This window comes from Oncorhynchus kisutch, unplaced genomic scaffold (assembly GCF_002021735.2).
Source record: "Oncorhynchus kisutch isolate 150728-3 unplaced genomic scaffold, Okis_V2 Okis09a-Okis19a_hom, whole genome shotgun sequence".
Lineage (NCBI taxonomy): Eukaryota > Metazoa > Chordata > Actinopteri > Salmoniformes > Salmonidae > Oncorhynchus > Oncorhynchus kisutch.
Genome location: NW_022261985.1, coordinates 8,600,804 through 8,616,290, shown reverse-complemented (window position 1 = coordinate 8,616,290; position 15,487 = coordinate 8,600,804). Strand labels below are relative to the sequence as shown.

Genomic DNA, 15,487 nt, shown 5'->3' with positions numbered 1-15,487 from the left:
TTGTGAACAGAGTGCCCTATGGTGGCGGTGGGGTTAAGGTATGAGCAGGCATAAGGTAAGGACAATGAACACAATAGCATTTTATTGATGGCAATTTGAATGCACAGAGATACCGTGACGAGATCCTGAGGCCCATTGTCGTGTCATTCATCCGCCTCAATCACCTCATGTTTCAGCATGATAACGCACGACCCCATGTCCCAAGGATCTGTACACAATTCCTGGAAGCTGAAAACGGCCTGCATACTCAGACATGTGACCCATTGAGCATGTTTGGGATGCTCTGGATCGACATGTATGACAGCGTGTTCCAGTTCCCGCCGATATCCAGCGACTTCACACAGCCATTGAAGAGGAGTGGGACAACATTCTACAGGCCACTATCAACAGCCTGATGTGTTGCTCTGCATGGAGAAAACGCTGGTCACACCAGATATACTACCCGCTTCTCTGATCCAGGCCCCTAATTATTATTTACGGTATTTATGACCAGATGAATATCTGTATTCTCCGTCATGTGAAATCCATAGATTAGGACCCGATGAACTTATTTTCAATTGACTGGTTTCCTTATTATGAATTGTGACGTCAGAAATATTTTGGAAATAGTTTCATGTTGCATTTATTTTTGTTCAGTGTATACGGCATGGTTAGCTGTCATCAGGTAAAGGTGTATATGGTTGGCTGTCATCAGGTAAAGGTGTATATATGGTTGGCTGTCATCAGGTAAAGGTGTATATATGGTTGGCTGTCATCAGGTAAAGGTGTATATATGGTTGGCTGTCATCAGGTAAAGGTGTATATATGGTTGGCTGTCATCAGGTAAAGGTGTATATGGTTGGCTGTCATCAGGTAAAGGTGTATATATGGTTGGCTGTCATCAGGTAAAGGTGTATATATGGTTGGCTGTCATCAGGTAAAGGTGTATATATGGTTAGCTGTCATCAGGTAAAGGTGTATATGGTTAGCTGTCATCAGGTAAAGGTGTATATATGGTTGGCTGTCATCAGGTAAAGGTGTATATATGGTTGGCTGTCATCAGGTAAAGGTGTATATATGGTTGGCTGTCATCAGGTAAAGGTGTATATGGTTGGCTGTCATCAGGTAAAGGTGTATATATGGTTAGCTGTCATCAGGTAAAGGTGTATATGGTTAGCTGTCATCAGGTAAAGGTGTATATATGGTTAGCTGTCATCAGGTAAAGGTGTATATGGTTAGCTGTCATCAGGTAAAGGTGTATATATGGTTGGCTGTCATCAGGTAAAGGTGTATATATGGTTGGCTGTCATCAGGTAAAGGTGTATATATGGTTGGCTGTCATCAGGTAAAGGTGTATATGGTTGGCTGTCATCAGGTAAAGGTGTATATATGGTTAGCTGTCATCAGGTAAAGGTGTATATGGTTAGCTGTCATCAGGTAAAGGTGTATATGTGGTTAGCTGTCATCAGGTAAAGGTGTATATGTGGTTAGCTGTCATCAGGTAAAGGTGTATAATGGTTGGCTGTCATCAGTCATCAGGTAAATGTGTATATGGTTGGCTGTCATCAGGTAAAGGTGTATATGGTTGGCTGTCATCAGGTAAAGGTGTATATGGTTGGCTGTCATCAGTCATCAGGTAAAGGTGCATACGGTTGGCTGTCATCAGGTAAAGGTGTATATGGTTGGCTGTCATCAGTCATCGGGTAAAGATGTATATGGTTGGCTGTCATCAGTCATCAGGTAAAGGTGTATATGGTTGGCTGTCATCGGGTAAAGGTGTATATGGTTGGCTGTCATCAGGTAAAGGTGTATATGGTTAGCTGTCATCAGGTAAAGGTGTGTATGGTTAGCTGTCATCAGGTAAAGGTGTATGGTTGGCTGTCATCAGGTAAAGGTGTATATGTGGTTAGCTGTCATCAGGTAAAGGTGTATAATGGTTGGCTGTCATCAGTCATCAGGTAAATGTGTATATGGTTGGCTGTCATCAGGTAAAGGTGTATATGGTTGGCTGTCATCAGGTAAAGGTGTATATGGTTGGCTGTCATCAGTCATCAGGTAAAGGTGCATACGGTTGGCTGTCATCAGGTAAAGGTGTATATGGTTGGCTGTCATCAGTCATCGGGTAAAGATGTATATGGTTGGCTGTCATCAGTCATCAGGTAAAGGTGTATATGGTTGGCTGTCATCGGGTAAAGGTGTATATGGTTGGCTGTCATCAGGTAAAGGTGTATATGGTTAGCTGTCATCAGGTAAAGGTGTGTATGGTTAGCTGTCATCAGGTAAAGGTGTATGGTTGGCTGTCATCAGGTAAAGGTGTATATGTGGTTAGCTGTCATCAGTCATCAGGTAAAGGTGCATACGGTTGGCTGTCATCAGGTAAAGGTGTATATGGTTGGCTGTCATCAGTCATCAGGTAAAGGTGTATATGGTTGGCTGTCATCGGGTAAAGGTGTATATGGTTGGCTGTCATCAGTCATCGGGTAAAGGTGTATATGGTTGGCTGTCATCAGTCATCGGGTAAAGGTGTATATGGTTGGCTGTCATCAGTCATCGGGTAAAGGTGTATATGGTTGGCTGTCAGTCAGTCATCGGGTAAAGGTGTATATGGTTGGCTGTCATCAGTCATCGGGTAAAGGTGTATATGGTTAGCTGTCATCAGGTAAAGGTGTATATGGTTAGCTGTCATCAGGTAAAGGTGTGTATGGTTAGCTGTCATCAGGTAAAGGTGTGTATGGTTGGCTGTCATCAGGTAAATGTGTATATGGTTGGCTGTCATCAGGTAAAGGTGTATATGGTTGACTGTCATCAGGTAAAGGTGTATATGGTTGGCTGTCATCAGGTAAAGGTGTATATGGTTGGCTGTCATCAGGTAAAGGTGTATATGGTTGGCTGTCATCAGGTAAAGGTGTATATGGTTGGCTGTCATCAGGTAAAGGTGTATATGGTTGGCTGTCATCGGGTAAAGGTGTATATGGTTGGCTGTCATCGGGTAAAGATGTATATGGTTGGCTGTCATCGGGTAAAGGTGTATATGGTTGGCTGTCATCAGGTAAACGTGTATATGGTTGGCTGTCATCAGGTAAAGGTGTATATGGTTGGCTGTCATCAGGTAAAGGTGTATATGGTTGGCTGTCATCAGGTAAAGGTGTATATGGTTGGCTGTCATCAGGTAAACGTGTATATGGTTGGCTGTCATCAGGTAAAGATGTATATGGTTGGCTGTCATCGGGTAAAGGTGTATATGGTTGGCTGTCATCAGGTAAAGGTGTATATGGTTGGCTGTCATCAGGTAAAGGTGTATATGGTTGGCTGTCATCGAGTAAAGGTGTATATAGTTGGCTGTCATCAGGTAAAGGTGTATATGGTTGGTTGTCATCAGTCATCAGGTAAAGGTGTATATGGTTGGCTGTCATCAGGTAAAGGTGTATATGGTTGGCTGTCATCAGGTAAAGGTGTATATGGTTGGCTGTCATCAGGTACAGGTGTATATGGTTGGCTGTCATCAGGTACAGGTGTATATGGTTGGCTGTCATCAGTCATCAGGAAAAGCAACCAACTTTAGGATCAGAGAAAGATCAAAGTGACAAAGATGAAATGTTTAGTTTCCCAAATGATGGGGCTTTACATAAACTGTTTCACTACTTATTTTGTTGTTCCTTTTAATCTAAAAATGAGACAAGCCTGTCAGTTCATCATGTGATCAGTGTTTAGTTCTCTGGTTCAGTCTAAATGAGATAAGCCTGTCAGTGCATCATGTGATCAGTGTTTAGTTCTCTGGTTCAGTCTAAATGAGATAAGCCTGTCAGTTCATCATGTGATCAGTGTTTAGTTCTCTGGTTCAGTCTAAATGAGATAAGCCTGTCAGTTCATCATGTGATCAGTGTTTAGTTCTCTGGTTCAGTCTAAATGAAACAAGCCTGTCAGTTCATCATGTGATCAGTGTTTAGTTCTCTGGTTCAGTCTAAATGAAACAAGCCTGTCAGTTCATCATGTGATCAGTGTTTAGTTCTCTGGTTCAGTCTAAATGAGACAAGCCTGTCAGTTCATCATGTGATCAGTGTTTAGTTCTCTGGTTCAGTCTAAATGAGACAAGCCTGTCAGTGCATCATGTGATCAGTGTTTAGTTCTCTGGTTCAGTCTAAATGAAACAAGCCTGTCAGTTCATCATGTGATCAGTGTTTAGTTCTCTGGTTCAGTCTAAATGAAACAAGCCTGTCAGTTCATCATGTGATCAGTGTTTAGTTCTCTGGTTCAGTCTAAATGAAACAAGCCTGTCAGTTCATCATGTGATCAGTGTTTAGTTCTCTGGTTCAGTCTAAATGAGACAAGCCTGTCAGTTCATCATGTGATCAGTGTTTAGTTCTCTGGTTCAGTCTAAATGAGACAAGCCTGTCAGTGCATCATGTGATCAGTGTTTAGTTCTCTGGTTCAGTCTAAATGAAACAAGCCTGTCAGTTCATCATGTGATCAGTGTTTAGTTCTCTGGTTCAGTCTAAATGAGACAAGCCTGTCAGTTCATCATGTGATCAGTGTTTAGTTCTCTGGTTCAGTCTAAATGAGACAAGCCTGTCAGTTCATCATGTGATCAGTGTTTAGTTCTCTGGTTCAGTCTAAATGAGACAAGCCTGTCAGTTCATCATGTGATCAGTGTTTAGTTCTATGGTTCAGTCTAAATGAGACAAGCCTGTCAGTTCATCATGTGATCAGTGTTTAGTTCTCTGGTTCAGTCTAAATGAGACAAGCCTGTCAGTTCATCATGTGATCAGTGTTTAGTTCTCTGGTTCAGTCTAAATGAGACAAGCCTGTCAGTTCATCATGTGATCAGTGTTTAGTTCTCTGGTTCAGTCTAAATGAGACAAGCCTGTCAGTTCATCATGTGATCAGTGTTTAGTTCTCTGGTTCAGTCTAAATGAGATAAGCCTGTCAGTGCATCATGTGATCAGTGTTTAGTTCTCTGGTTCAGTCTAAATGAGATAAGCCTGTCAGTTCATCATGTGATCAGTGTTTAGTTCTCTGTTTCAGTCTAAAAAGGGGACAAGGAAAACAATGTTGAGAAACATGACGGTCTGAAACAGAACCAGCATTAACTGGTGTCATTTGCTTAAGCACATGAAATATGCAAATGGTGTGAATTATACCCCACAGTGAGAGAATATCTTTAGCACAGAACACAAGCGTGTAAAAAAAATATAAACCAAATGTGTGATGAGGATATTATTGAGATAATACATCTATTTTACAGGGGAGACAAATCCATCCTCTGACTAGAAGCAGTATGTCACAGCAGACGACTAGAAGTTGTGTGAATTCTTCCAGACTGGACTAAACAGAGCCCTGCTACCTGCTCCTTGAACCCAAGAACTCTGGTAATTCTCCGGAATCCTGTCCCACCTATAGAACCCAGAGCAGGTTGGCGTCACAGTCCATCAGCACGGCTCGTTACCCCTGACCCGAGGGACGTTTCTGGGCTGGACTTAGGACTTGGGACCTGCTCTGAGGTTGGGCTCAGACCATCTCGTTATCCTTTCTACCAAAGTGTCCTACTCACTGTACTGGTATGAAGGGACAGAACCTAGTCCAAGCTGAGCTGCACATCTTTAGGCCACCATTAGGTTAACATGTATGCAGGCATGACTGACACAAAGCTGTCTGCTAAACGGTATATTACATGATGATGTCCTCAGCACTCATATAATGAGAGGTGATCACAGCGTTGAGGTTATAACACATATTTATCATCACACCCACTAGCAGAGTCCAGTTTAGCTGGCCATAAAATAACCCTTTAGAGGTCAGAGTCCCTTCCCAGTTTCTCTACTGCTCTGCTAAGAAGCTCCTTGTACAGAGTTTAGATGCCCATCAGATGTGTCTGCTTAGCAGGAGCTGGTTAGAAGTTCTTTAAAGTGGGAGTCTAAACTATCCAATAGAGAAGCACCAGTCAGTAGAGCTGTTATCAGACAGGTTTCAGGACAGATGCTCTCTCTCTAGGTTCAGTAGAGCTGTTATCAGACAGGTCTGGTTTCAGGACAGATGATCCGTCTCTAGGTTCAGTAGAGCTGTTATCAGACAGGTCTGGTTTCAGGACAGATGCTCTCTCTCTAGGTTCAGTAGAGCTGTTATCAGACAGGTCTGGTTTCAGGACAGATGATCCGTCTCTAGGTTCAGTAGAGCTGTTATCAGACAGGTCTGGTTTCAGGACAGATGCTCTCTCTCTAGGTTCAGTAGAGCTGTTATCAGACAGGTCTGGTTTCAGGACAGATGATCTCTCTCTAGGGGTTTAATACCTCTTCTCTGACCGATGAGCTGAGAGAGCTGAGATACCCGTTTTGAAGAGAGCGGTGAGCCTTAAACCAGCAGAATTCCCTCAGAGCAGGTAGTGTGGCTGATATGAGAAGCCCTTAAATGGCTGTTAGACACCATTATTATGGTGTCTATGGTAAAGCATGGGGACTCAACACAAACCAAAATGCCCACACCATCAGTAGTTGGGTTCATGCTTGGCCGCTGTCATAATTGTCCCCTCACCCGCAGCGTGGTCCTGCGCAGCGTGTCCTGCGTAGGGGCCTTGCTCTGAGGTTAGAGTAGAAAGGCATTCCTCTGCCTCCCAGAGTTGGGCTCCAGTCAGTCTGCCTCCCACAGAGTTGGGTCCAGTCAGTCTGCCTCCCACAGAGTTGGGTCCAGTCAGTCTGCCTCCCACAGAGTTGGGTCCAGTCAGTCTGCCTCCCACAGAGTTGGGTCCAGTCAGTCTGACTCCCACAGAGTTGGGTCCAGTCAGTCTGCCTCCCACAGAGTTGGGTCCAGTCAGTCTGCCTCCCACAGAGTTGGGTCCAGTCAGTCTGCCTCCCACAGAGTTGGGTCCAGTCAGTCTGCCTCCCACAGAGTTGGGTCCAGTCGGTTCTTCTCAGGGAGGGAACGTAGCCTTGGAGCAGTGGGCACAACTGACAACAACGTCTGTTGTTGTGGGACTGGGAACATGATGACAGGTGCTCAGACTCAAGGATCTTTCTCAAAAAACATCTTCTCGCTACTTATCAAACAGCACTGGAGGAGAAGATCTGAGGCGCTCCATAACTTAGCCAGGAGAAAGGACCGGAGGAACTGGGGGTAAAGACTTGACAAAGAGACTGTCAGCATATTTCCTGAGCCTTCTCCTGACTCTTGTATGTTTGTCTGTCTGACTAACAGGCTGGATCATTATGAAGGGAACCTCGGAGATGATCACAACACACAGAGATGCTTGTTAACTGAGGGTTATGTCCCTGGCTGTCTGCCCTGTCTCTGGTCCCAGAGAACACTGTAGGTCCATTGTTCCTTCCCACACAAGTGTCAACTAACCAACATGGTTCGTCCTGGGCAGCTTCTGAAAAGGCAATCTATTTACTATATAAACACCCTACTTTTTGACCAGGGCCCACAGGGTAGTGCACTACATAGGGAATAGGGGTCCATTTGGGACACATACCTGATTATATTCCATTTGGAACACAGGCAGAGTGAAGGCTCTATTGAACTCTGAGACCTGGGTTATGCCTTGTTCTGCTCTTCTCTATGGATATCCTGTCTAGATAGGCCAGGTTAGATGTCACCCTGTCTAGATGTCACCCTGTCTAGATGTCACCCTGTCTAGATGTCACCCTGTCTAGATGTCACCCTGTCTAGATGTCATCCTGTCTAGATGTCATCCTGTCTAGATGTCATCCTGTCTAGATGTCATCCTGTCTAGATGTCATCCTGTCTAGATGTCATCCTGTCTAGATGTCATCCTGTCTAGATAGGCCAGGTTAGATGTCATCCTGTCTAGATAGACCAGGTTAGATGTCATCCTGTCTAGACAGAAGGCTTAAATCTAACCTGGTCTCACATGATCAGTCACATAGCAGGCCCAGGATTCAGATGAGTTCATCTCGTAGAGACCACTGTTAGGATGTTCCATATCTGGATGTAGTAATGTCACCATGTGACTCCTCTCTATTCACTCTAACTAAGAGTGAATGAGTCGTGTCCACTTCCCTATTAACCACCCGACCAGACACACATTTAACCGCACAGTTACTGAGGAAAAGCAGAAACGCCAAAAGATCAGCTTTGAAAATAATGTCATAGCAACAGAAACATGAGCTTAGATCACTGCAACGAAGCCCAAACCTGAAGAGCTGGAGAAGCCGTTCAGCCCCACATGAATCCAGACCACAGAGAGCCAAGGAGTCTGGATTCAACCTCTACGGGTTTTACTGACTAAGTGACAACTGACGAATCAGTCACCTCATAATAGGGGGTCAAAGGTTGTAACATGCTGGTAGCATCACTTACGTCTTTGTCTGATGGATGAGGGAACATGGATGTCTGGCCATAATACACTGTGTCATCGGGGTAGTCACTCTCCACCCCTTCTACAAACCTCTTTCTGGTAGCACTAAACATGCTGTTAGTCACCTGTAGAGGGGAGAAAAGGAGGAAAGCATTTAGGACACAGGTCACCAACTGGTCGATCGCCATCCACAAGGCATTCCTAGTCGATCGCCATCCACAAGGCATTCCTAGTCGATCACCATCCACAAGGCATTCCTAGTCGATCACCATCCACAAGGCATTCCTAGTCGATCACCATCCACAAGGCATTCCTAGTCGATGGCCATCCACAAGGCATTCCTAGTCGATCGCCATCCACAAGGCATTCCTAGTCGATCGCCATCCACAAGGCATTCCTAGTCGATCACCATCCACAAGGCATTCCTAGTCGATCACCATCCACAAGGCATTCCTAGTCGATCACCATCCACAAGGCATTCCTAGTCGATGGCCATCCACAAGGCATTCCTAGTCGATCACCATCCACAAGGCATTCCTAGTCGATCACCATCCACAAGGCATTCCTAGTCGATGGCCATCCACAAGGCATTCCTAGTCGATCGCCATCCACAAGGCATTCCTAGTCGATCGCCATCCACAAGGCATTCCTAGTCGATCACCATCCACAAGGCATTCCTAGTCGATCACCATCCACAAGGCATTCCTAGTCGATCACCATCCACAAGGCATTCCTAGTCGATCACCATCCACAAGGCATTCCTAGTCGATGGCCATCCACAAGGCATTCCTAGTCGATCACCATCCACAAGGCATTCCTAGTCGATCACCAAACATTTCTGGACAAAAGACAACGATGAATCCATGAGCTGCATTTACATTATTATTGGTGTTGCCCTGTTGGCGGTGGGGGTGCACTTGATTCAGAAGCCCTGATGGCAGTAGGTGCACTTGATTCAGAAGCCCTGATGGCGGTGGGGGTGCACTTGATTCAGAAGCCCTGATGGTGGTGGGGGTGCACTTGATTCAGAAGCCCTGATGGTGGTAGGTGCACTTGATTCAGAAGCCCTGATGGCGGTGGGTGCACTTGATTCAGAAGCCCTGATGGCGGTGGGGGTGCACTTGATTCAGAAGCCCTGTTGGCGGTGGGGGTGCACTTGATTCAGAAGCCCTGATGGTGGTGGGGGTGCACTTGATTCAGAAGCCCTGATGGTGGTAGGTGCACTTGATTCAGAAGCCCTGATGGCGGTGGGGGTGCACTTGATTCAGAAGCCCTGATGGTGGTGGGGGTGCACTTGATTCAGAAGCCCTGATGGCGGTGGGGGTGCACTTGATTCAGAAGCCCTGATGGTGGTGGGGGTGCACTTGATTCAGAAGCCCTGATGGCGGTGGGGGTGCACTTGATTCAGAAGCCCTGATGGCGGTGGGGGTGCACTTGATTCAGAAGCCCTGATGGCGGTGGGGGTGCACTTGATTCAGAAGCCCTGATGGCGGTGGGGGTGCACTTGATTCAGAAGCCCTGATGGCGGTGGGGGTGCACTTGATTCAGAAGCCCTGATGGCGGTGGGGGTGCACTTGATTCAGAAGCCCTGATGGCGGTGGGGGTGCACTTGATTCAGAAGCCCTGATGGCGGTGGGGGTGCACTTGATTCAGAAGCCCTGATGGCGGTGGGGGTGCACTTGATTCAGAAGCCCTGATGGCGGTGGGGGTGCACTTGATTCAGAAGCCCTGTTGGCGGTGGGTGCACTTGATTCAGAAGCCCTATTGGCGGTAGGTGCACTTGATTCAGAAGCCCTGTTGGCGGTGGGTGCACTTGATTCAGAAGCCCTGTTGGCGGTGGGTGCACTTGATTCAGAAGCCCTGTTGGCGGTGGGTGCACTTGATTCAGAAGCCCTGTTGGCGGTAGGTGCACTTGATTCAGAAGCCCTGATGGCGGTGGGGGTGCACTTGATTCAGAAGCCCTGTTGGCGGTAGGTGCACTTGATTCAGAAGCCCTGTTGGCGGTGGGTGCACTTGATTCAGAAGCCCTGTTGGCGGTGGGTGCACTTGATTCAGAAGCCCTGTTGGCGGTAGGTGCACTTGATTCAGAAGCCCTGATGGCGGTGGGGGTGCACTTGATTCAGAAGCCCTGTTGGCGGTAGGTGCACTTGATTCAGAAGCCCTGTTGGCGGTGGGTGCACTTGATTCAGAAGCCCTGTTGGCGGTGGGTGCACTCGATTCAGAAGCCCTGTTGGCGGTGGGTGCACTTGATTCAGAAGCCCTGTTGGCGGTGGGTGCACTTGATTCAGAAGCCCTGTTGGCGGTAGGTGCACTTGATTCAGAAGCCCTGTTGGCGGTGGGCGCACTTGATTCAGAAGCCCTTTGGCGGTGGGTGCACTTGATTCAGAAGCCCTGTTGGCAGTGGGTGCACTCGATTCAGAAGCCCTGTTGGCAGTGGGTGCACTCGATTCAGAAGCCCTGTTGGCGGTGGGTGCACTTGATTCAGAAGCCCTGTTGGCGGTGGGTGCACTTGATTCAGAAGCCCTGTTGGCGGTGGGTGCACTTGATTCAGAAGCCCTGTTGGCGGTGGGTGCACTTGATTCAGAAGCCCTGTTGGCGGTGGGTGCACTTGATTCAGAAGCCCTGTTGGCGGTGGGTGCACTTGATTCTGAAGCCCTGTTGGCGGTGGGTGCACTTGATTCTGAAGCCCTGTTGGCGGTGGGTGCACTTGATTCTGAAGCCCTGTTGGCGGTGGGTGCACTTGATTCTGAAGCCCTGTTGGCGGTGGGTGCACTTGATTCTGAAGCCCTGTTGGCGGTGGGTGCACTTGATTCTGAAGCCCTGTTGGCGGTGGGTGCACTTGATTCTGAAGCCCTGTTGGCGGTGGGTGCACTTGATTCTGAAGCCCTGTTGGCGGTGGGTGCACTTGATTCTGAAGCCCTGATAGGTCAAGTGTTCCCATGTTCAACCATTTCCATTTGTCTAAATACACAAACTCGTCCTACCTGGCTGTTCTGGGAGATCTGTGGCTAAATCAAGTGGGCCCGCTGCACTGGCCAATCGGATAGCTCAAAAATCCCCATGCCGACAACTTCCACAGCAACGTTTGATACTAGCCTACGTGAGATTTCATACCATTTAAAACCATGACCATAAAAGAGACTGGCAAAGAGCTGCTGTTCTTATGAGTTCATGTTGAAGTTTATATTCAACAGTATTACAGAACATAAAAGCTCTTCTCCCGACGTCCACTCTCCCTGCAGCTGAACTGAATGAGTAGCCGTGTGTATCGACAGCCCTTCCTTCTTCTTATTATTAGCAGCTCGTCTATTTTAATATCAAGGAATCTTTCACTTTCTCTGGTCATAAGAACATGAATTTGTGCACGAGACAGATGCAGTGTGAATGGAGTTCCACCGTCAGGTGTAAGACGGTGTGTCCCCTCCTCTCTGGTCAGACTCACCGGAGGAAAACCAGAGCAGGGATCTCCCTCTGCTCTCTCCCTCCGCTTCTCTCTCCCGCTTCTCTCTCTCTCCCTCCCTCTGCTTCCCTCTCTCGCTCTCTCTCTCTGCTGCTCTCTCCCTCCCTCTGCTGCTCTCTCTCTCTCTCCCTCTGCTGCTCTCTCTCTCTCTCCCTCTGCTGCTCTCTCTCTCTCTCTCTCTGCTGCTCTCTCTCTCTCTCTCTCTCTCCCTCTGCTGCTCTCTCTCTCTCTCTCTCCCTCTCTCTCTCTCTCCCTCTCCCTCTCTCTCCCTCTGCTGCTCTCTCTCTCCCTCCCTCTGCTGCTCTCTCTCTCCCTCCCTCTGCTGCTCTCTCTCTCCCTCCCTCTGCTGCTCTCTCTCTCCCTCCCTCCCTCTGCTGCCCTCTCTCCCTCCCTCCCTCCCTCTGCTGCCCTCTCTCTCCCTCCCTCTGCTGCTCTCTCTCTCCCTCCCTCTGCTGCTCTCTCTCTCCCTCCCTCTGCTGCTCTCTCTCTCCCTCCCTCTGCTGCTCTCTCTCCCCCTCTGCTGCTCCTCTCTCTCCCTCTGCTGCTCTCTCTCTCCCTCTGCTGCCCTCTCTCCCTCCCTCTGCTGCCCTCTCTCTCTCCCTCCCTCTGCTGCCCTCTCTCTCTCCCTCCCTCTGCTGCCCTCTCTCTCTCCCTCCCTCTGCTGCTCTCTCTCTCTCCCTCCCTCCCTCTGCTGCCCTCTCTCCCTCCCTCCCTCTGCTGCCCTCTCTCCCTCCCTCCCTCTGCTGCCCTCTCTCCCTCCCTCTGCTGCCCTCTCTCCCTCCCTCTGCTGCCCTCTCTCCCTCCCTCTGCTGCCCTCTCTCTCCCTCCCTCTGCTGCTCTCTCTCTCTCCCTCCCTCTGCTGCTCTCTCTCTCCCTCCCTCTGCTGCTCTCTCTCTCTCTCCCTCCCTCTGCTGCTCTCTCTCTCCTCCCTCCCTCTGCTGCTCTCTCTCTCTCCTCCCTCTGCTGCTCTCTCTCTCTCCCTCCCTCTGCTGCTCTCTCTCTCTCCCTCCCTCCCTCTGCTGCTCTCTCTCTCTCCCTCCCTCTGCTGCTCTCTCTCTCTCCCTCCCTCCGCTGCTCTCTCTCTCTCTCTCCCTCTCTCTGGTGCCCTCCCTCCCTCTGCTGCTCTCTCGGTGCCCTCCCTCCCTCTGCTGCTCTCTCTGGTGCCCTCCCTCCCTCCGCTGCTCTCTCTCCCTCTGCTGCTCTCTCTCCCTCCCTGCTCTCTCTCCCTCTGCTGCTCTCTCTCCCTCCCTCCCTCTGCTGCTCTCTCTCCTCCCTCCGCTGCTCTCTCTCCCCTCCCTCCCTCTGCTGCTCCCTCTCTCTCTCTCCCTCCCTCCCTCCGCTGCTCTCTCTCCCTCCCTCCCTCTGCTGCTCTCTCTCCCTCCCTCCCTCTGCTGCTCTCTTCTCCCTCCCTCCCTCTGCTGCTCTCTCTCCCTCCCTCCCTCTGCTGCTCTCTCTCCCTCCCTCCCTCTGCTGCTCTCTCTCCCTCCCTCCCTCCTGCTGCTCTCTCTCCCTCCCTCCTCGCTGCTCTCTCTCCCTCCCTCCCTCTGCTGCTCTCTCTCCTCCCTCCCTCCGCTGCTCTCTCTCCCTCCCTCCCTCCGCTGCCTCTCTCTCCCTCCCTCCGCTGCTCTCTCTCCCTCCCTCCCTCCGCTGCTCTCTCTCCCTCCCCTCCCTCCGCTGCTCTCTCTCCCTCCCTCCCTCCGCTGCTCTCTCCCTCCCTCCCTCCGCTGCTCTCTCCCTCCTCCCCTCCGCTGCTCTCTCCTCCTCTCCCTCTCCCCTCCGCTGCTCTCTCCCTCCCTCCCTCCGCTGCTCTCTCTCCCTCCTCCCTCCGCTGCTCTCTCCCTCCCTCCCTCCGCTGCTCTCTCCCTCCCTCCCTCCGCTGCTCTCTCTCCCTCCCTCCTCCGCTGCTCTCTCTCCCTCCCTCCCTCCGCTGCTCTCTCTCCCTCCCTCCCTCTGCTGCTCTCTCTCCCTCCCTCCCTCTGCTGCCCTCTCTCTCTCCCTCCCTCTGCTGCCCTCTCTCTCTCCCTCCCTCTGCTGCCCTCTCTCTCTCCCTCCCTCTGCTGCCCTCTCTCTCTCCCTCCCTCTGCTGCCCTCTCTCTCTCCCTCCCTCTGCTGCCCTCTCTCTCTCCCTCCCTCTGCTGCTCTCTCTCTCCCTCCCTCTGCTGCTCTCTGGTGCCCTCCCTCCCTCTGCTGCTCTCTGGTGCCCTCCCTCCCTCCGCTGCTCTCTCTGGTGCCCTCCCTCCCTCTGCTGCTCTCTCTCCCTCCCTCTGCTGCTGCTCTCTCTCTCCCTCCGCTGCTCTCTCTCTCCCTCTGCTGCTCTCTCTCCCTCCCTCTGCTGCTCTCTCTCCCTCCCTCTGCTGCTCTCTGGTGCCCTCCCTCCCTCTGCTGCTCTCTGGTGCCCTCCTTCCCTCCGCTGCTCTCTCTGGTGCCCTCCCTCCCTCTGCTGCTCTCTCTCCCTCCCTCTGCTGCTGCTCTCTCTCTCCGCTGCTCTCTCTCTCCCTCCCTCTGCTGCTCTCTCTCTCCCTCCCTCTGCTGCTCTCTGGTGCCCTCCCTCCCTCCGCTGCTCTCTGGTGCCCTCCCTCCCTCCGCTGCTCTCTCTGGTGCCCTCCCTCCCTCTGCTGCTCTCTCTCCCTCCCTCTGCTGCTCTCTCTCTCCATCCCTCTGCTGCTCTCCCTCCCTCCCTCTGCTGCTCTCTCTCCCTCCCTCCCTCTGCTGCTCTCTCTCCCTCCCTCCCTCTGCTGCTCTCTCTCCCTCCCTCCCTCTGCTGCTCTCTCTCCCTCCCTCCCCCTGCTGCTCTCTCCCTCCCTCCCTCTGCTGCTCTCTCTCCCTCCCTCCCTCTGCTGCTCTCTCTCCCTCCCTCTGCTGCTCTCTCTCCCTCCCCCTGCTGCTCTCTCTCCCTCCCCCTGCTGCTCTCTCTCTCCCTCCCCCTGCTGCTCTCTCCCTCCCCCCCCCTGCTGCTCTCTCCCTCCCTCCCTCTGCTGCTCTCTCCCTCCCTCCCTCTGCTGCTCTCTCCCTCCCTCCCCCTGCTGCTCTCTCCCTCCCCCTGCTGCTCTCTCCCTCCCTCTGCTGCTCTCTCTCTCTCCGCTGCTCTCTCTCTCTCCCTCTGCTGCTGCTCTCCCTCTGCTGCTGCTCTCCCTCCCTCCGCTGAGACTAATGATGCGTTCAAAACAACTGAGAAATATTTTTTGAACGGTCATCCAATTCGGACAACCTGAAGATCACGGACGTCATGATACACTCAGCTCTGCCGAGCAACTGCTACAACAACTGTTGTGTTTTGTTTTGAAATATAATATGGCTTGAGAAGAACAAGATTGTCGGGCATATGGTGAGTATGCTGTGATAATGTATTAGGAATACTGCACCAACCTCATTCCTAAATAACTATTTTTTAGGAGGTTAATGGTACATTTTTTAAGTAAATTTTTATTGTATATTTAAGATCTTAGATCTTGGCTTTTTGACTGGGAAAGGTTGCTGACCACTGGTTTATGACAACATGGAGTGACTGACAACGAGTGACTATAGCCAATCACAGTCTGGAGCTGGCCATAAGCCCCTCCTCCCTGTCAAAGTCCTTGCCAATAGGAGCCAGGGGTAGGGGTGAACTCCATGTCCTGGTTGGTCACAAAGCTGAGCAGTGGAAGTCATTGATCACAGGAGTTGGATTAGCTGGTTTGTTGACAACAGTTGACCTGACCTACTAGTGCAGTCAGCTTCAGTGAGGTCAGGTTGTCTTATCT

At 50.5% G+C, this 15,487-nt stretch overlaps 1 protein-coding gene across 1 annotated transcript in view; it reads right to left on the bottom strand.

Moving 5' to 3' along the window:
- Nucleotides 1-15,487, bottom strand: part of LOC109886334 (CCR4-NOT transcription complex subunit 2-like) — a 70,202-nt gene that overhangs the window by 27,475 nt on the left and 27,240 nt on the right. The window contains exon 2 of the mRNA XM_031815378.1: nt 8,290-8,412. Within this exon, the coding sequence (XP_031671238.1) occupies nt 8,290-8,412 (123 nt within the window). The remainder of the gene's footprint in view (nt 1-8,289; nt 8,413-15,487) is intronic.